Below are 21,432 nucleotides of genomic sequence, written 5' to 3' on the forward strand. Positions count from 1 at the left end.
CCTTTTCCAGAGGCAAATCAGGCCGCCTCGCTATCGCTTCTCAGCTCTGAAGCAAAGCGGGGCACAGCCCTAAAACAGATGCACTTTCAACAAGTGCATATAGGTGGTAATGATTTCCAGAATTGAATCAAACCTCTTGGAGATGCCTGTGGATGGTGACTTGAACAGAGTAGTAATGATCAAGCAGTCCTGCACAAGGCCTTTGCTTATTCTGCTCCATAATTCAAGAGATTCTGAACTGAAGGTTAGGGAGGAATAACTGAAAGACAAGAAAACAGGAATATATAAATATAAACTATTTCCCCCTATGTGTGTTAATTCATTCCCCAGTTTAGGTTTCTTATGTATCAGAAACATAATTTTGGCTTAAGAAAGAGAATTGTATGTTACTTTAAAGCCATTTGTAACAAATGGAAAAAAATATTACAATCAGGAACTAAAATGGAATGGTATTGACAGATAATGTAGTAAAAGACCTCTGTGTATTATAGTATTATCGAAGTAACGAGTATCTCTCTTTGCAGCATGATGACAAAGTTCTACCAACACATCTTATCCTTGGCATTTGCTGTAAATGAGGTTAACAAGAACCCAAACATCTTACCGAATTTCACACTTGGATTCCACATCTATGACAGCTACAATGATGCACAGATGACCTATCGCACCACCATGAAACTTCTCTTCAACAGCCATAGATTTGTCCCCAACTATGAATGTGATACCCTCAAAAAACTAATAGCTGTCATCGGGGCACTTGCATTTGATACCTCACTCAACATGGCATACATCTTAAATCCTTACAAGATTCCACAGGTAGTTAGTGATAGACCTGAGACCTCCAATGCTCATATGCAATGTGTTCCATTTCTTGTCTCTATGGCCGTGGTTTTGAAAAGTTTAGAAAGAGGGAAGCTGAAAAGCAAAGTATTATGTGAATCTGGTATTTAAGGTACAACACAAAATGAGAAAAGCAGGAACAGGGGAAGGAAGCAGAATGGTCAGCTTCTTCTGCATGATTTCTTTCTCAAAAATGATATCTTTCTCCATATTGTACAAGCAGAAATTCGCTCCCTGGCCAGCCAACGGTTTGGGTGGGAAAGTGGCCATTGCAGGTGGGAGGAGCAGGAAGGAGACACTTCATCTGTTTCAGAAACATGAGCCACATGAGTTAGGGTGTGGCTGCAGCTATAAAAGGCTGCCCTGCCCGAGGCTCGGCCTCTTCTGTTTTCAGCTCCCACCCTCCTGCCCTGTTCGTAGTATGGGATTAGCCAGCCTCTCCCTTTGGATGGAGGGCTAAGTAGGAATATTTTTTTCCATTCGTGGTTTTTCCCTATTTCATACTGGTGGCATTATTGTGGAAGGGTGTATAATTAGGTTAATTTGTGGCAGGAAATGTGCGGGAATTGACTGTATTAGATAGGGACGTGAGCACATTGACACCTTTCAGGTGATCGGCATATCCGGAGGACCTGCTCCTTGGGGGCTGTGTGGCTCACGCGCCAGGATATGGTGTGCCTTTGGAGACCCTCCTGTCTTCACCTACTTGCTCTCCCTTAAGGCAGTGGGTGGGGGTGTTGTAGGGCGGTCTCCCCACACTTACAAAGTGTCATATAAGCAAGAAGCCAATTTTATGGACTCCTTGCTTTGGAAAATGGCTCACCCATAAGCAAGGCAAGTGAACAGAGATAAGGATTTAATTCCCGGACTTCCAAGTGCAGATCCAGGGAGGGTGGAATTCTATTTATTATAAATAAAGAGGCCTTTGTTAACCCAAGCTCTTGTGTCCATGTCTTTATTCCATGCTTCCGCTTACACTCGCAAGGATCCTTAACTAGGCATGTGCAAATACAGTAAGATTAAATAAATAAAAGAGCATATGTTCATATGATACTTAGAACTGTGGTTCTAATGTAATTTATCTCTCAGTATAAATGATACATAAAGTAAACCTTTTGGCAAATTATTTAATGGAAATACTTTCACTTACAGTTATTTTTAATGCTTTCAGCTCACTTATGGCTCCTTTGCCCCAGTAGTGAGTGAGATGAGGAAGCTGCCTTCCTTTTTCCACATGGTCCCAAATGAAGCCTATCAGTATAATGGAATTATCAGTTTGCTAAAGCATTTTGGATGGATGTTGGTTGGACTTTTTGTGGTGGATGATGATCAGGGAGATCGTTTCCTGCAAGCCGTGGGGCCATTGCTTTCTAACAATGGAATCTGTGTGGACTTCACAAAACTAATCCCCAATGAAATCCATTTTAGTTCTAGAGATATAAGAACTGATCTGGCTGATAATATTTATCAACTTATCAATTTTAGGAAATCCAGAATATTTGTAATTTATGGTGAAACATCTGTGATGATGTATATATGGTATTTTACAATTGATTTAGGAGGTATTGGACATGAGCAAAGTATCTTGCGCGCAAAGGTATGGATTATAACAGCCCAGATTGATTTTATCATATCAACCCTACTACGGAATTCTGATTTACATGTGTTCCATGGAGCCATTGCCTTCTCCATTCACTCAAATGAACCTTTGGGGTTCCAAAAATATCTTCAAATCCTAAAACCCACATGGAGACAAGCAGATGATTTTCTGGAGGAGTTCTGGGAGCAAGCTTTTGACTGTTCAGCTCCTGATCCCCTGGTGCCATACAAGGTCTCTGGAAGATGTACTGGGGAGGAGAAACTGGAGACCCTTCCTGGACCTTTTTTTGAGATGCGAATGACTGGCCACAGCTATGGTATTTATAATGCTGTCTATGCTGTGGCACATGCTTTACATGCCCTGTATTCATCTAGATTCAACCACAGAGGAACTCTCCATGGCAAGCAAGATGAACTTCAAGATCTGAAGCCATGGCAGGTAATCTCTCCATAATGGTCTGAGATTTTTTTTTTTTATGAATTGATTAGCACATCTGTTCCATTTTCTCTTCCATGAATAATTCGTCAATAGTGTAATAAACCTTGTTCATTCACAATGACAGATGTGTTCAAATTTCTCTATTCTTGCAGCCAACAATAAAAGAATCATACATTTTATCAGCATGTCACTGAAAAAAATAATTTTCATTCTGGAACTTTTTTCTGAAACAATATTTCGGATCTAGCCATGGCCATGTTTTGACCCAGTGCAATCATTTCATTAGTCATTCCTAATACTTTCCCTTAATTTTAGTGAGTGTGTTCTTTGTGTCTATGGGCTCATCTACACCAAGCAGGATATTCCACTATGAAAGCAGCATGAAAGCGTTATATAAAAGGCAGCAGCCATTCTACCACCTTATGTTGGTATTCAAGTGCAGTGACAACTCTTGGGGCCCTTGACACATACTATATACAACTTTCATGCCACTGTTATATCCTGCTTGGTGTAGATGATGTGTCATGAGCCCAAATAGTTGTCAGTGCAGTTCAGTACTGCTATAAAGCAGGAGTGTAGATCCTGCAAAGATCTTCAATACCACTATAAAGCAGTAGTGTGGCTCCTGCCTTTTACATAATGCTTTCATAGTGGAATATCCTGCTGGGTGTAGATTAGCCCTGTGTTTAATATAACCACATATTAGCAAGGAAAGACGGTTTTGTTTTCTGTAAGAACATTGGCCACAGCTAGACCTAAGGTTTATGCTGGGATCATCCAGGGTTCACCCCTGCCTGAGCACTGGATCCCCTGTGTGGCACCTAGATGAACAGGTTTAACCCCTGGACGATCCAGGGATAAACCGTAGGTCTAGCCATGGTCATCAATACAGTTTTATTATTTTGTTCTTTATTTCCTTTTTCAACAAGCTTCACCCATTTCTTCACGGCATTTCCTTTAACAATTCTGCTGGAGAAAGAGTCTCTTTGAACGATAATGGGGAAATGGAAGGTGGATTTGATATAATAAACTTTGTCACATTTCCAAACAAGTCCTTCCTTAAAGTAAAAGTTGGATGGGTAAATCCCAATGCTCTCGAAGGCAAAGAATTCATCATTAATGAGGACACAATCATTTGGCACAGGAGTTTTAATCAGGTGCGAATCATGTGATATTTAATCGTCATGTTAGGTACACCATTATGAGGGTGTGTGAACTGGGATCCAGAAGCAGAAACATATACTTTGCTACCGGAATTGACCCTGTCAAGCTAGAGCCATATATAACACTAAAAAGTCACAGGGCTTTGCTAGACCTACCGGATCATCTGGCCGGGAGTCGGGGTGACGGCACGCTACAGCTAGTGCGTGCCGTCGCCCTTTTCCACACGTAAGACGTGATGGGGCAAGGGGAAGCCCCATCGCGTCTGCCTTTTTTTTTTCAAGTTAAAGGGCCATGTGCGCAGGAGCGCACCACCGCACTTGGTAAGTGGTTTTTTTAAAAAATAAGTCCCCCCTGCTCCCCCTGTCCCTGATTCCCCCCAATGCCTGATGCCCCCCTGCCCACTCTCTCACCCGTCCTCCCCCCATCCGCCAGGCCCGTTCCTGTTCTTCTTCCCCCCTGCTTGCCAGGCCTGTGCCTGTGCCCGCTCTGCGTCCCCAACCCCCGTCCCCGATGCCCATGCCTGTACCCACTCTTCTTCCCCCATCCCTGATGCCCGTGCCCATGCCCACTCTTCACCCCCACTTGCCAGGCCCGTGCCCATGCCTACTCTTCTACCCCGACCCTCATCCCTGATGCCCATGCCCTTGCCTGCTCTTCTTCCCTTGTCCCCGATGCCTGTGCCCATGCCCATGCCTGTGCCCACTCTTCTCCACCACCTCCCGCTTGCCAGGCCCATGCCCATGCCCACTCTTCTTCCCCTGACCTCCGTCCCCAATGCCCATGCCCGTGACCATGCCCATGCCCACTCTTCTCCCCACACCCCCACTTGCCAGGCCCATGCCCATGCCTGCTCTTCTTCCCCTGTCCCCTGTCCCCGATGCCTGTGCTCATGCCCATGCCTGTGCCCACTCTTCTCCCCCCACCCCCCGCTTGCCAAGCCTATACCCGGTCTTCTTCCCCTGACCCTGTCCACAATGCCCGTGCCCATGCCAGCTCCTCTTCCCCCGCCCCCCGTCCACGATGCCCGTGCCCGGGCATGCTCTTCTCCCCCTCCTCTCCTGCCAGGTTGGTCTTTCCCCCAGCCCCCCTCTCCCCCATGACTCCCCCGGCCCGATGGGCACAGCAGTCCTATGGAGTGCTGTGCCCAGTCCATGGCTTCTTCCGGCTACTTGCCATGGAAGTCACTAGACTTTCCGCAGCCCCGGCCTCAGGCCGGGGCTGCGGAAAAGCCGGGACATAAGCGAATCCGCTTATCCTGGCTTAAGGGAGGTCTTAGCCCAGCCTGACCCCGGAATCCACTGTGCGTCATTTGGATGCACAGGAGGGAGACCGGGCCTCATACCGTGCTAAGGCCTCATCTAGCAACGGCCACAGAGTGTCTTTAAACGAGTGATTTATAGCATGCTCAGGAGTGGCCATTCACAGAAGTTCATGGGTCATTTTGATGACATTGTGAGTCTCATGTGGGTATCCCACTCCAATTCCCAGTTAAACCTTGGGAAACCCAACTCTTCTGAAATATGTCACAATTTCCTGCCATGTGCAGTCCAAGTTGCACTGCAATCTGCCCTGCACACTCAGGTCCTCTGGGGAAAATCTACTTCAGCTGGCAAAAACTAGATTAACAACTGTAACCCAGAGGACCTTCTCTTCTGCTGCTGCCAGACTGTGGAATTTGGATTTGATTTGATTTGATTTGATTTATTACATTTATATACCGCCTCATAGCCAAAGCTCTCTGGACGGTTTACAAAAGTTAAAAACAGTGAACATTAAAAAGTAAACATTAAAAAGTATAAGTTGGAATTGGCGGAGATGGCGAAATTAACGGTGTTAGTAAAAGAAAGAACAATAGCTTCATATGTAATGGACTGGAAACCTTTTATTGAATATATAAAACAATTGGAAAAGGATGATTTATTTGTATGTGGATTTTATATATAACTTGTATTCTGGCATTTGATAAATATACTTGCTTGCTCTGATAAAGTCCGGATCTCGTAAACTAGAAATATGATACTTGCCATCTGACATGAAGATCGCTTTAAATGGAATACCATATGTATTTGTGACTATTTTAATAGTTGTTTATATTGTGATGTAGTTTGTATAGTTTGTATTGTTGTTTTACCTTTCCTTATGTGTTCTGTTTATGTGGAAAATTAATAAAAATATTAATACAAAAAAAAGTATACAAAACGTAAAAACATTAAAAAATAAACAGTATAAAAACAATGGTATCCATTTAAAAACAACAGTTCTGGGGTCCGTTAAAAAACAAACAAACTTAGCATTGTTAAATGCTGTTAAATGCCTGGGAAAAGAGGCTTGCCGGAAGAGACTCACTCATCAGCTTAACAGTCTAGTAGCATTCAAGAAAGCTATAAAGACTGATGTCTTCCAGCAGGCCTATCCAGTGGAATTTTAAGATGTTTTTAAAATGTTTTTAGGATGTTTTTTGGATGTTTTTAAAAATGTACATTATGTTTTAATTGAGGTTTATGTATTTTATCATTTATGGTTGTTCCCCGCCTCGATCAGAATGGAGAGGTGGGAAAGAAATATTATTATTATTATTATTATTATTATTATTATTATTATTGTTATGATGATGATGATGATGATGATGATGATGATGTGCCCACTAAAGAGCACTATCCCATTGAACTATATGGCCTGGGAGGTTTTAAATTACTGGCCACTTGGACGCTGTTCTCTTGCAGTGTAATTCAGCAGGTTTCAAATGCAAAAGAAAAGCAGGAAGCAATGAACCTGTAAGGAAACAAAATTTCCCTCTGTCCAAAAGCACTCAAGGTCAGGGATAATGACAAGAGCCGTGATAATTGTTTCCTATGCCTTGATGAAACTTTGGGAATGTTTAGACAAATCAAAGTAAAAGATTTTTAAAAATATCCAATGTTTCTAATGTCTGCTTCCATAAATACTCTTCATCTTTATGGATAGGTCCTGCCCATTTCTGTCTGTAGTGACTCCTGCCAACCCGGTTATCAGAAGATAATGAAAGAAGGGGAGAAGTTTTGTTGCTATGATTGTAATCCATGTCCAGAAGGGAAGATTTCAAACCAAACTGGTAGGTGATGTGATGCATCCAATATTCCATTAGGGCTAATCCAATACTATCATTTTGGAAGTGCTAGATCCTCTAGTTTGCATGCAACCACATGGTAACAGTCAGAAATTTATCTGTATTATTATGACCACTTACTAGAACTCTTGATTGCCAATTGAGCTAAGTAGTAGGACTACATGTTTTCCATGCAGAATTTATTTATTTATTTATTTATTACATTTATATACCACCCCATAGCCGAAGCTCTCTGGGCAGTTTACAAAAGTAAAAAACAGTAAACCTTAAAAGTATACAAAATTTAAAACCATAAAAACCATTAAAAAAACCAAAAGTATCCATTTTAAAAAAACAGTTCTGGGGTCTGTTAAAAAACAAACTTAGCATTATTAAATGCTGTTAAATGCCTGGGAAAATAGAAAAGACTTGACCTGGCATCTGAAAGATAATAATGTTGGTGCCAGGCGACCCTCATTGGGAAGATCATTACACAGTTGGGTGGCCACCACCGAAAAGGCCCTCTCCCTTGCTGCCATTCTCCTAGCTTCCCTTGGAGTAATCACTCGGAGCGGCACCTAAGATGTTGAGCGCAGTGTATGGGTAGGTTCATGTTGGGAGAGGCCTTCCATCAGGTATTGTGGTCTCGAGCCATATAGGGCTTTATAGGTTAAAACCAGCACCTTGAATTGGGCTCAGAAACATCTAGGCGGCCAATGCAAACAGGCCAGAATCGGTGTTATATGTTCAAACCTCCTTGTTCCAGTTATCAATCTGGCAGCTGCATTTTGCACAAGCTGCAGCTTCTGAACCGTCTTCAAAGGCTGCCCCATGTAAAGGGCATTGCAGCAATCTAATTTGGAGGTCACAGGTTAAATTCCTGGCTTCTCCGGGAAGGCCTGGCAAACTCCTGTCTAAATCCTGGAGAGTAGCTGCCAGTCAGTGTTGACAATTCTGGGCTAGATGGACCAATGGTCTTACAGGATATAAAGCAGATTCCTATAATCCTAAGATTCAGTTGATTTTAAAATGCAAGTCTTTTCTTTTTTCGGATATAATTTCTGACTGATATTTTTAACCATTTACTCTTCTTGAATGTATCATTTTATGTAGTCAGATCATTAAATAGCCAGTTATTTAGACACACAGTACTTTAGTATTGTATCAGAATGTTTTTACCAAATTAAGATACAACATGATTCCCTCTGATTTTGGCGAAAGTGATTGTTAGAAATTACAATTGGAATGATTAAAATTTATTCAATTCCTATCTTACCTTTCCTTTCAAGGTGAGAGCACACCCAAGGCAGCTTACAACCCTAACATTTTCAGAATAACAACAAGAACAACAACAATTTGGTAATATTACAGCATACATTCATAAAACAATAAATACCAGTGTCAAAGTTCTTTCTGTGTCATGGACTCCTTGAGCTACTCTTTGCCTCTTTTAGAGTCTCACCTCCTATTGTGTACTTGCCCACCTAAGAGCCCTGAAAGGGGAAATGAGAAGTAGCTCTGTTGCTGATCTTAAAGTTTAGGTAGGGTGACCATATGAAAAGGAGGACAGTGCTCTTTAACATTTGTATTGAAAAGGGAATTTCAGCAGGTGTCATTTGTATATATGGGGAACCTGGTGAAAGGTCAAAAGCGACACTTCAAATTGGGCTTGAATACCCAATGGCAACCTGTACAGCTCATGCAGTATATGATCTGACTGTCTCAGCCGCACCAACAATTGGGTGGTCATATTCGGCACCAGCTGAGGTTTCTGGCACATCTTCAAAGGGAGACCCACATACAGGATGTTGCCATAGTCAATCCCAGATGTAACTAGTGCATGGATAACAGACAACATCTGTCCTATCCAGATATGGACACAGCAGCCATCTAAGGCCTCATCTACACCAAGCAGGATATTGTGCTATGAAAGCGGTATGTAAAAGGCAGGAGCCACACTACTGCTTTATAGTGGAATTGAAGTGCACTGACAGCTGTTGAGGCCCATTGACACACCATAAACCACTTTCATACAGCTATATGCTGCTTGGTGTAGATGAGGCCTAGGTTTCCTCAGTTAGTTCAAAACCCAGGAGGACTTGTAATATATGCACTTGATGTCATGGGGAGGGGGAGGGTAACTCCACCTAAGTTAGGGTGACCATATGAAAAGGAGGACAGGGCTCCTGTACCTTTAACAGTTGCATAGAAAAGGGAATTTCAGCAGGTGTCATTTGTATATATAGAGGACGTGGGGAAATTCCATCTTCATCGCAGCAGTTAAAGCTGCAGGAGCTATACTACAGTGACCAGATTTAAAAGAGGGCAGGGCACCTGCAGCTTTAACTGGTGTGATGAAGAGGAAATTTCACCAGGTTCTCCTTATATACAAATGACACCTGTTGAAATTCCCTTTTCAATTCAACTGTTAAAGATGCAGGAGCCCTGTCCTCCTTTTCATATGGTCACCCTAACCTAAGTTGAATTGTAAACATCATTCTAAAGTTATTGATTTCCAACCCACAGTACCCCTGTGGCATCTGGATTAAGTCTCAGCTTTTTCACTCTCATCCACCCCAAACAGCCCCAATACCATGGTTCAAATTTCCACACCCTTCCAAGGATCTGTAGTTGGAAATGAGAGAAAGAGCTGAGTATTATCCACATACTGATGACACTTCAGCCCAAAGTTCCAGGTGGTTCCACCAAACAGTTTCATGTAGATGTTGAAAAGCATGGGGAGATGAAACCTTGCAACATATTACAGGCTAATGGCCAAGAGATGGATCATATGTCCAGAAGAAGCACTTTCTCACAGTGCTTGTCCAAGGATAATTGGGACCACTTTAACACTTACTCTGGAAACTTCTTTAAACCATTAGGAGGGTAGTTCATAATGCTGAACATTTCTAATCATAGCCACGTATGAGAGGGTAATTTTGGGATACTAGTATAACAAATATATACCATTGAGGGTTGGATGGGTGGGGAAAGAGATGGACTTAGAGCATGAGTATACATAATGAAATATGTTTCTTCATCAAGACAATATAATACGAATAAGGCAAAAACCTCTCACGTTTGATTATTTTCAGCATTTAAGACAGAAAAGTCAGAAAAGTATATTCCAAGGAGAAATTCAGCAGAGATCAGTAGTATCCTTCTGATATAAATAGGTATCTTTTCAAAAGACAAACTCCACAACAACAACAACAACAACAACATCAACAACAACACATACACAGCAGTAGCAGTGACACCAGTGTTCAGATTTGTCATGGAAATTATCTTCACATATTATTTTACATTGTGATGACTCCTCTTCCTTTCTCTTTTCAGACACTGATGACTGTTCTCAATGCTCAGAAGATCAGTATCCAAATAAGGACCGAGATCGATGCATCCCAAAAGTCATAAGCTTTCTGTCCTATGAAGACCCCTTTGGGAAAAGTTTAGCTTCTGTTGCTGTTTCTTTTTCCTTGATCACAGTCTTGGTGCTGCAAACCTTTATTAAGCACAGAGATACCCCAATAGTCAAAGCCAACAATCGGGGCCTCACCTACACTCTCCTCATCTCTCTCCTGCTCTGCTTCCTCTCTTCTTTCCTATTCATTGGCCAACCTGGGAAACTGAACTGCTTTCTCCAACAACCAGTGATTGGTTTGATCTTCTCGGTGGCTGTTTCTAGTGTCTTGGCCAAAACCATCACTGTCGTTGTAGCTTTCATGGCCACCAAGCCAGGTTCTAACATGAGAAAGTGGGTGGGAAAAAGACTGGCCACCTCCATTGTCCTTTCCTGCTCCCTCATTCAAGCTGGCATTTGTGCTTTGTGGCTCACAATGTCTCCCCCATTCCCAGACTTAGATATGCACTCAGTCCCTGAAGAAATCACAGTACGATGTAATGCAGGCTCTGCCATCATATTTTCTTTTCTTTTGGGCTACATGGGACTTCTGTCCGTCATCAGCTTCTGGGTGGCTTTCCTTGCCAGGAAATTGCCAGACAGCTTTAATGAAGCCAAGTTCATCACTTTCAGCATGCTGACGTTTTGCAGTGTTTGGTTGTCTTTTGTTCCAGCCTACCTAAGCACCAAAGGGAAATACATGGTAGCTGTAGAGATCTTCTCCATCTTAGCTTCCAGTGCTGGTTTATTAGGCTGTATCTTTTCCCCCAAATGTTACATTATTCTCTTTAAGCCTGAGTTGAACAGCAGGGAGCAGCTCATAAGAAAAAAGAATTAAAGCATCAACTTTTCCATTGATACCTATTACTTCCATGGTGTCTAATGCAGTGAGACAGTACTATTACTCTTAAGAGTTACTGGCTTGAGATACCAGACATCACATTCACACCATTGCTTTTCACCTGAAATTTCTGTGCAGCATCAAGGAGAGAGGTGAAACACGAACACCTTTTCCATTGACCAGGCTTTCCCTTTCCCTTTTGACCTCCTTTCTTGATCCTGTCCTTTAGAGGCCTACGCATTTGAAGAAGCTGTAAGTCAGGGGATGATGGGATTTAGTTGAAACATGCCATGAATGTGGATCTAGACGGCAACTGTGAGGGTGCCTACTTTGAAGTTTTTATCTGTCAAAATGTAGGAGTAAATCCCATGTCTGCAAATGGGGTGAAAGATATTCAACAATTCCCCGAAAACCAGGGGATGCTTGGATTTGCTTGAGGCTTGGCATGCATGTGTATACATGGATAAGCTATCATGGTGCCTAGTTTGAGGTGTCTAACATTAACAGAAAAAAAGTTGTAGGCTTTTTTGGATTTCAATGCAAGCCTATGGAGGGGGACAGCGGAGCTCCGAACCGGATCTTTGCAGCGAAGCGGAGCTGACCATAGGTGGAGCGGAGTGGAGCGGAGTGGACCCAATCCGGAAGTTGTGAATCTGGAAGAGAAGCAGATCTGGTGGTCCGTGCACACCCCTATTTGATTACAACTATTTTTTTTTTTTTAAAAAAAAATGGAGCTGCAGTGTGGGCTTCATTTCACCAGGAAACATTACACCAAGCTGATGACTTCATCTGATGGCCAGAAATAACTTCTGCTGTTTCCTCATGACTGATACGTTAAACCCATCTGTTTTTTGTCCCACTAATGAGCAAATCAAACTTTTCTCAGAATTGAAAAAAACATGTTTGTGAACCATGTTGCCACTCAGAGAAAAGAAATGATTATCTTCCCTGTCATTACTGAAACCACTGTAATTTGTTTTCCCCAGGTCCAATGGGTTTTTAGAAAGCTGAAAACTGTCATGAAACATGTTACAAATAGCCCTCCACGTGTGCCATGGAGGGCAAGAGGCAGGCAGGGCTCTGTCACTTTGATCTCCAATGGTTGCTTTTCCTCCCCTTTTCTAGGCCAGGCTTCTAATCTCTGTTGGCATTTGTAACCATGTTGCTACTATAGAGAAGGCAGAGAAGTCTCCAACTACAAAGTACATTGGCAAAATCTGGTGCCAGCCAAGGTAGCCTCCTGAATCCAAGCATAAACTGAAGATGGATGCAGGACGGTTTGCATCCAGAGAGAAGGCTTGGCATCAAAATAGTGGATTTCCAGTGTTACTGTTGTTGCTGCTACTTCTCCATTGGGTGTGTGAAGTCGATACAATGAATTGTCTCACTATTGATCCTGCCCCTCTTGCATTTGAGTCATATCAGTCAGGGGACTTCATTATCGGTGGGATGGTTTCTCAGATTCGTACCTTTTCACCAGCATTTAATTTCAAGGAATGTCCTTGGCAAGAGTTCTCTGAATTAAGAATGTAAGAATTTCTCCTTATATCAATTTTGCTGCGTGGTTTTATCCTGGTTGTGCTTTTTATATTGTATTTTGTATTTGTATTTTTAACTTGTTGGTTGTTTTATGATGATTTTAATTTTTGTGAACTGCCCAGAGAGCTTCGGCTATTGGGCGGTATAAAAATGTAATAAATAAATAAATAAATAAATAAATTCTCCTCCTCCTCCTTCTTTCTGCTTCATTTCAATTTGGCCAGATCATAAACCTCAAACACTAAATAACAATTTCATTTAAAGGATCGACACTTGACATATATGCTTATACATTCTCCGTCTAAATGAAATAATTCCTCAGGATGTGTGTCACCACTTGCAGACATTACAAACTATATTGAAATTTGAAAAATTAGGAGAAGAAAAAGTTTTTAATTTTTTTAAAAAATAATAATAGTCAGGTTAAGTCTAACAAGCAAGAAGACATAAAAATCTAAAAAAAAAATAAAGCAGCAGCCAAAAATTGTATAAAAATACTCATCAGTGTAGATGTCAGTACTAGACAGTGCTTAATCACCATGGCTTCGTGTTTCATCTGAACAGGGACAATGATGAGGATCACCTGCTGGGGAGGGGGAGGAGGGAGGGAACAATTGGGTGGGAATAGATCAGAATGTTCTGCTTGAGATTCTTAAAGCTTACAATATCCTGGATTAGGGGGTCTGGCTGCCTGGATCTCTGATATGGAGCTGTCCAACTGCGAGGTGAGGATACGTTTAACTGGAGGTCCAACGTCTTTCTCTAAATGATGAATCTTACAGCCAAAGAATGTGATGTTCCATTTGGGAGCAATAGACCACATATACTCATCTGTCAGTGATGTGATAACATGTAGAAAATGTTAGCCACTCAATACTCCACAAGTAGTTATCTGTATTAGAAATAGAACACCTTCTAGGCATTTAAATGGTAGAAGTTAATGCCTCCTAGACATTACATTGCTTACTATGCCTTTTCCTTGATTCCCCATTATTCTCTTTTCGGTTATGTACACAAATCCAGGACTTTTTCTCACCAGGTTAACTTCTGCACCTTTCCCCCTCTTGTATAGCTCTGTACTTCCTTTTTCCAATTGTTCACTGTTTTAAACTTTTGTAAACTGTCCAGAGAGCTTCGGCTATGGGGTGGTATATAAATGTAATAGATAATAATAATAATAATAATAATAATAATAATAATAATAATAAATACCATTTCATCAAATTAAATTTTCTGCACTCCTTTCCCACAATCTCACATTTTTTCTCTTAATCCTTTCTTAACTGAAAATTACTTCTTAACTTGCTCTCGTAATGTGTTCTTAAAATTAGCAATGATTTTGTTTTTTTTAAAAAAAATGTACGGTGGCCTGATTTCATAGTTAAAGGCAAACTGGAACGTGAACACCAGCATTATTGTCATGTGCAGCATGGATTTAATGCACAGATGCTGAAGCATGGGTGGAGGAGCTGTGTCATTCCAAATGTTGCTGGACTCCAACACCCATCAGGCCCAAGCAGAAATACAATTAGAATTTTTGTGTAGTAGAATTCTCCAATGAAAGGCTGTTTGTCTTGATTTGCAGGGTGGTGACAAAGTTCTACCAGCACATCTTGGCCTTGGATTTTGCTGTCAATGAGATCAATAAGAATCCCAAGATCTTACCGAATGTCACACTTGGATTCCACATCTATGACAGCTACAACGATGCTCAGATGACCTATCGTACCACCCTGGACCTTCTCTTCAAATCCCACAGATTTGTCCCCAACTATGAATGTGATGCCAACAAAAAACTAATAGCCATCATTGGGGCACTTGCCTTTGATGCCTCACTACACATGGCAAAACTATTAAATACCTACAAGATTCCACAGGTAAGACATTTTCTTGGGGGTCAATCAACATCTCTACAGGCTAGCAATGGGAGCAGTTGGGGCAGCAAATGGGAGAGAGGTAGAACTGGGAAGGACAACTGCCCTTCACCACTGACACTTTGCTCCCACCACTTTTTTAAGGATAAGAGTCAGGAATCTACAATCTCCTTCTTAGTATGCCCTAGAGATGCATATAAATTTCATTAAAAAAATAACTAAGAGTTGTTGTTTTTAAATGGGACCTAATATTCTGGATGAATTCATGATTGTCACTTATCCCCAGTCTGATTGTGGCTTCAATAATATTTGATGAATTTAGCAATTTGCTCATATTATAGCATACTAGTAGCACAGATGGTGATGGTGGTTGTGATGATGATGATGATGATGATGATGATGATGATGATGATGATGACAATTCTTTCAGCTCACCTATGGCTCATATGCCCAAGCAGAGAGTGAAATGATGCAGTTCCCCTCTTTTTACCGCATGGTTCCAAGTGAATTCCACCAGTATAAGGGAATTATCAGCTTGTTTAAGTATTTCGGATGGACGTGGGTTGGGCTCTTTGTGGTGGATGATGATCAAGGAGAACATTTCCTGCAGGCCTTTGAGCCATTGCTTTCCGAGAATGGAATCTGTTCAGACTTCACAATACCAATCCCTGCCCGAAGAAGTATTAACACTAAACCAAGTATAGGAAATTTTATAGCCAATAATTATTACAGGCTTATCAATTTTGGGAAATCTAAAATATTTGTCATCTATGGTGAAATATATACCTTAATGCATATGTATTATCATTTATATGAAATAGAAATTCCTGAACATAAGGAAAATATATTTGTTGGAAAGGTATGGATTATAACAGCCCAGATTGATTTTATACTAGCAGATTTTAGCTGGGATTCCAATTTGCAAGTGTTCCAAGGCGCCATATACTTCAAGATTCATTCAAATGAACTTTTTGGGTTTGAGAAATTTCTTCAGATGCTAAAGCCTGATTGGTCAAAAGCAGATGACTTTCTGGAGCTGTTCTGGGAACAAGCATTTGACTGTTCTTTCCCAGATCCCCTGGTACCTTACAAGGTCTCTGGAAGATGCACTGGGGAGGAGAGGCTGGAGAACCTCCCTGCGCATGCTTTTGAAATGCACATGACTGGCCACAGCTACAGTATTTATAATGCAGCCTATGCTGTAGCACACGCTTTACATGCCCTTTGCTCATCTCGGGCCAACCACAGAGGAATGGTGGGTGCCAAAAGTGCTGAACTAAAGAATCTGCAACCTTGGCAGGTAATACTTGTTTCCCAAATAATTGGTGAATGGGGTCACATACATCCTCCATGCTGTGTTCAGGGTATTCTGTTATTGTAACCTACAAAATAAGAAAATTACAAAAACATTTTTTCAGAGTGGATATTTGTGCATAAAAGAATTGGTGGAATTCAGCCCTAGTTATCCTTAGAGTAGACTTAGGCCATAGCTAGATCTAAGGTTTATCCCAGTATCATCCCGGGTTCCTCCCTGCCTGAGCTCTGGATGCCCTGTGTGGCACATAGTTGAACAGGTTCGACCCCAGGACAATCCTAGGATAAACCTAGGGTCAAGCTACGGCCTTGGTGAAAACATTAAAAGTTTTTGTCATGTCTGACTTGTCCTATTGATTTTAGTAGATTTACTCTACATGTGACTAAGGGCCTTGCTAGACCTACCAGATAATCCGGTGGGAAGTAGGAGCGACGCTGCGCTACAGCTAGCGTGCGCTGTCGCCCTTTTCTAGACGTATCATGCGACAGGGTAAGGGAAAGCCCCGTCACGTTGTCCAGTGTTTTTAGGACTTTAAGGTCCATGTGCGCAGGTGCACACCAATGGAAAGGTAAGAAGTTTTTTAAAAAATAAATAAATAAAAGGTTACCCAACTCCCCCTGCCCCTGATTTCCTCCCCCCACAATGCCTGATGCCCCCCAGCCCACTGGCTCACCTGTCCTCTCCCCGCTCGCCATGCCCTGTCCCCACCCGCCATGCCCGTTGCCATTCTTCTCCCCTCCGCTTGCCATGCCCTGTCCACATTCTTCTTCCCCCATCCACCATGTTCTGTCCCGTCCACCATGCCCTGTCCCTGTTCTTCTTCCTCCCATCCATCATGCCCTGTCCCCGTTCTTCTCCCCCCGTCTGCCATGTCCGTCCCCACTCACCATGCCCTGTCCCCGTTCTTCTCACCCCTTTGCCATGCCCTCTCCTTGTTCTTCTTCCCCCATCCGCCATGCCCTGTCCCTGTTCTTCTCCCCCTATCTGCCATGTCTTGTCCCCGTCCGCCATGCCCATCCCCACTCGCCATGCCCTGTCCCTGTTCTTCTCCCCCCGCTAGCCATGCCCTGTCCCTGTTCTTCTTCCCCCCGCTCACCATGCCCTGTCCCCATTCTTCTTCCCCCCTCCGCCATGCCCTGTCACCGTTCTTCTTCCCCCTGCTCACCATGCCCTGTCCCAATTCTTCTCCCCCCATCCACCATGCCCATCCCCGCTCACCATGCCCATCCCCGCTTGCCATGCCCTGTCCCCGTTCCTCTCCCCCCTCTCTCCTGCCGTGTCCGCTCTTTTCCCCGGCACCCATCTCCCCCCCCCCCGTGATCTCCCCAGCCCGATGGGCACAGCGCTCCTATGGAATGGTGTGCAAAGTCCGCGGCTTCTCCCGGCTACTCACGAGTAAGCGAGCAGCCAGGAAAAGCCATGGACCCTGCTAGACCTTCTGCAGCCTTGGCCTCAGCCCGGGGCTGCAGAAAAGCCGGGCCATAACCACATTCGGTTATCCTGGGTCAAGGGAGGACTTAGCCCGGCCTGACCCTGGGATCCCCTGTGCATCATCTGGATGCAGAGAATCGGACTCAAAGAGTACTTATCAATGGAACCTTCTCAAACTGGGGAGAAGCAACGAGTGGGTTGCCACAGGGCTCAGTCCTGGGCCCAGTGCTCTTCAACATTTTTATTAATGATTTGGATGAGGAGGTGCAGGGAACGCTGATCAAATTTGCAGATGAAACAAAATTGGGTGGGTTAGCTAATACCGCGGAAGACAGAAACAAACTTCAAAGTGATCTTGATAGGCTGGAGTGCTGGGCAGGGGGTTGGACTCGATGGCCTTGTAGGCCCCTTCCAACTCTGCTATTCTATGATTCTATGATTCTATGAGGGACACCGGGCCTCATACCGCGCTAACTCCTCATCTAGCAATGGGCAAAGTCTGGATTGTTCTCCATATTAACAGGTTAAGATGTTTTGATTATTTTTTATATTAAGCAAACAATATTTTCTCTCTCTCTCCCTCTTTCCCTCTCAACTAGCTCCACCAATTTCTTCAACACTTTTCATTTAACAACTCAGCTGGAGAAAAAATATCTTTGAATGATAACAGGGAAATGCAAGGGGGATTTGATATTACAAACTTGGTTACATTTCCAAACAGCTCCTTCCTTAAAGTTAAAATTGGATGGGTTGATCCCAATGGTCTTGAAGGAGAAGAATTCACCATTAATAAGGACATGATTGTTTGGCACAGGGGCTATAATCAGGTGTGGATTTTATGATACTAAATGTTCTTGGTGGGGACATCATTATGAGTCAAAAATAAGAAATATCACTTTCACGACTGGATTGCTCAAATGATCTGGAAAGTTCTGGTTGACTGTTGCATTCACTGTTATCTGCACTCGTCCATTCCAAATGATCACCAGTTTATTTGTATACCTGCTGACACCTATTGTACACTCTCATCATAATTACTGTACATCTTTAAATACAGATCCTGCCAATTTCTGTCTGTAGTGATTCCTGCCAACCTGGATATCGGAAGACAAAGGTGGAAGGGAAGAAGTTTTGCTGTTACGATTGTAATCGATGTCCAAAAGGGAAGATTTCAAATCAAACTAGTAGGTGATATGATGCACCATGTATAACAGTAACTAAGGGCTCATCTACACCCAGCAGGATATCCCACTATGAAAGCGGAATGAAAGCAGTGTATAAAAAGCAGAAGCCATACTAATTCTTCATAGTGGTATTGAAGTGCACTGAGAACTATTGCCATGACACATACCATATACTGCTTTCAGACCACTTTTGTTGTGTTATATCCTGCTTGGTGTAGAGGTGTCATGGGCCCCAACAGTTGTCAGTGCACTTCAATGACACTATAAAGCAGTAGTGTGGCTCCTGCCTTTCATATACCATGTTCATACTGCTTTCATAGTGGACTATGCTGCTTGGTGTAGTTGAGCCCTAAGATTAATGTCCTTCAACACACTGGAAGAGGGAACTCCCACCATGTGCATGTACTGTAACGACTTTTGGGATTTGGGAGTATCCCTCTAGTATACCAAAGTAATTGCGGACAAGACAAACTCAGAATTTGAAACCATAAGATAGTTCTCTGCAGAAGAACTGATGAAATCAAATGAAGTTAGTGGTGGAAAGGGTTCACATAACTAAGGACTTTGCTAGACCTGCCGGCTTATCCTGGCAGGGAGGCGGGGCCAAGGCACACTAACGTTAGCGTGCGCCGCCTCAGCTTCCAGACGCCGGACGCGCAGGGACAACGCAAGCCCTGCAGCGTCCGCCATTTTTTTTTTAGTTTAAAGGGGCCAGGTGCGGCCCGAAGACTCCGGAGAAGGTAAGTTTTTTTTTATGTAAGCCCACCCCATCCGCCCACCTTCACGATCTCCTGTTCGTCGCCCTCTGTCCCCCTTAGCGATCTCCTGTTTGTCGCCCCCCACCCTCCCCTCTCCTGCCGGTCCAGCCTTTCCTCCCCCATCTCCCCCCTGGATCACACACACCCCGGCACGATGGGCACAGCGCTCGTATGAGCGCTGTGCCAGGTCCGCGGCTTTCTGTGGCTACTCGCGAGTAAACGAGTAGCCGCAAAAGGCCATGGAAGTAGCTAGACATTTTGCAGCTCCAGCCTGAGGCTGGGGCTGCGAAAAAGGCGCGCCATAAGCGACTTTGCTTATGGCGCGTTAGAGGAGGCCTCAGTGCGGCCTGGGCCCGGATTCCCCTGTGCGTCATCAGGGAAACCGGGTCTCAAGGTGCGCAAAGGCCTCGTCTAGCAAAGCCCTAAGTTCACATAACTCAGCATTCAGATGAGAACCCATTTCTTTCTTTTTCAGCCCCTGATGACTGCTCTGAATGCCCAGAAGATCTATATCCAAACAAAGACCAAGATGAATGCATCCCAAAAGTCATAAGCTTCCTGTCCTTTGAAGAACCCTTAGGGAAAAGTTTAGCTTCCATTGCTGTTTCTTTTTCCTTGATCACAGTCTTGGTGCTGCACACCTTTATTAAGCACAGGGATACCCCCATAGTCAAAGCCAACAATCGGGGCCTCACTTACACTCTCCTCATTTCTCTCCTGCTTTGCTTCCTCTCTTCTTTGTTGTTCCTCGGAAAGCCTGAGAAACTGACTTGCCTTCTTCAACAACCAGTTTTTGGTTTGATCTTCTCAGTGGATGTTTCATGTGTGTTGGCCAAAACCATCACTGTGGTTGTAGCTTTCATGGCCAACAAGCCAGGGTCTACCATGAGGAAGTGGGTGGGAAAAAGGCTGGCCACCTCCATTGTCCTTTCTTGCTCCCTCATTCAAGTTGGCATTTGTGTTGTGTGGCTCACAACCTCTCCCCCATTCCTGGATTTAGACATGCAGTCAGTCCCTGAAGAAATCACTATGCAATGTCATGTAGGTTCTGCCATCATGTTTTATCTTGTCCTAGGCTACATGGCACTATTGTACATCATCAGCTTTTCCGTGGCTTTCTTAGCTAGGAATTTGCCAGACACCTTTAATGAATCCAAATTTATCACCTTTAGTATGCTGATGTTCTGCAGTGTTTGGTTGTCATTTTTTCCAGCCTACCTGAGCACCAAGGGCAAATACATGGTCGCAGTGGAGATCTTCTCTATCTTAGCTTCTAGTGCTGGGTTGTTAGGCTGTATCTTCTCTCCAAAATGTTACATTCTTCTCTTCAAGCCTGAGCTGAACAACAGGGAACTGATAATGGGAAGAAAGAATTAGAGCATCAAACTTTACAGTTCAATATATTACTTCCCTGCTGTCCAATGCATTGAGGCAGTGGGGGTAATTTTAAAAGATATCAGACAACCGTGTTCAACTCATGTTACAGAATTCACCTATCATCTCTGTCTATCACCAGAGGGCTTAGAAGTAGGACATTGAGACCTTTCATGTTAGCCTCGCTTCAGACAAATGTTCTTTCACTCCTCCTTTCCCAGAATGGATTAACTCAGCAGCTGTTTCCAAGGAGACCCAACTTGGACCAACAGCTGTGTCAGCTGAGTCCAACTATCAATATTACTCGTCCTCTCCCAGAACTATGTCTTCATTCACCATTCCTGATGGCCACCACAAAATCAATAACCAAACTTGATGTTCCTTCCTCTGCTGTCTCCATTTTGTCGCTTAGGTATGTTTCCATACAGGCTTCAGCTGATACAGGTTGCTAAGCAACAGTAACAACACCTAATATCTTAATGCTTCTTTACAAGCATGATCAGGATGCTCTTACTTTCTGCTGCTCAAAATACATTTGATATAAAATGAAAATTATATGATACACTAGCTGCACCCGGCGTAACAT

General features: G+C 43.2%; 2 protein-coding genes across 2 annotated transcripts; both read left to right on the plus strand.

The window, feature by feature from the left end:
• Positions 1-525: 525 nt before the first annotated feature.
• On the plus strand, positions 526-11,368 carry LOC134405909 (vomeronasal type-2 receptor 26-like). Its single transcript, XM_063137160.1, has 4 exons — positions 526-816; positions 2,012-2,878; positions 7,007-7,133; positions 10,617-11,368. Exons 1-4 carry the CDS (start codon positions 526-528, stop codon positions 11,366-11,368), a joined length of 2,037 nt encoding a protein of 678 aa, XP_062993230.1.
• Positions 11,369-12,745: 1,377 nt separating this feature from the next.
• Positions 12,746-20,849, plus strand: LOC134405910 (vomeronasal type-2 receptor 26-like). Its single transcript, XM_063137161.1, has 4 exons — positions 12,746-12,900; positions 14,496-14,787; positions 18,588-18,714; positions 19,948-20,849. The coding sequence occupies exons 1-4, from the start codon at positions 12,746-12,748 to the stop codon at positions 20,847-20,849; spliced, it is 1,476 nt and encodes a 491-aa protein (XP_062993231.1).
• The last annotated feature ends 583 nt before the right edge of the window (positions 20,850-21,432 follow it).

The sequence above is a fragment of the Elgaria multicarinata genome, chromosome 11 (assembly GCF_023053635.1).
Source record: "Elgaria multicarinata webbii isolate HBS135686 ecotype San Diego chromosome 11, rElgMul1.1.pri, whole genome shotgun sequence".
NCBI lineage: Eukaryota > Metazoa > Chordata > Lepidosauria > Squamata > Anguidae > Elgaria > Elgaria multicarinata.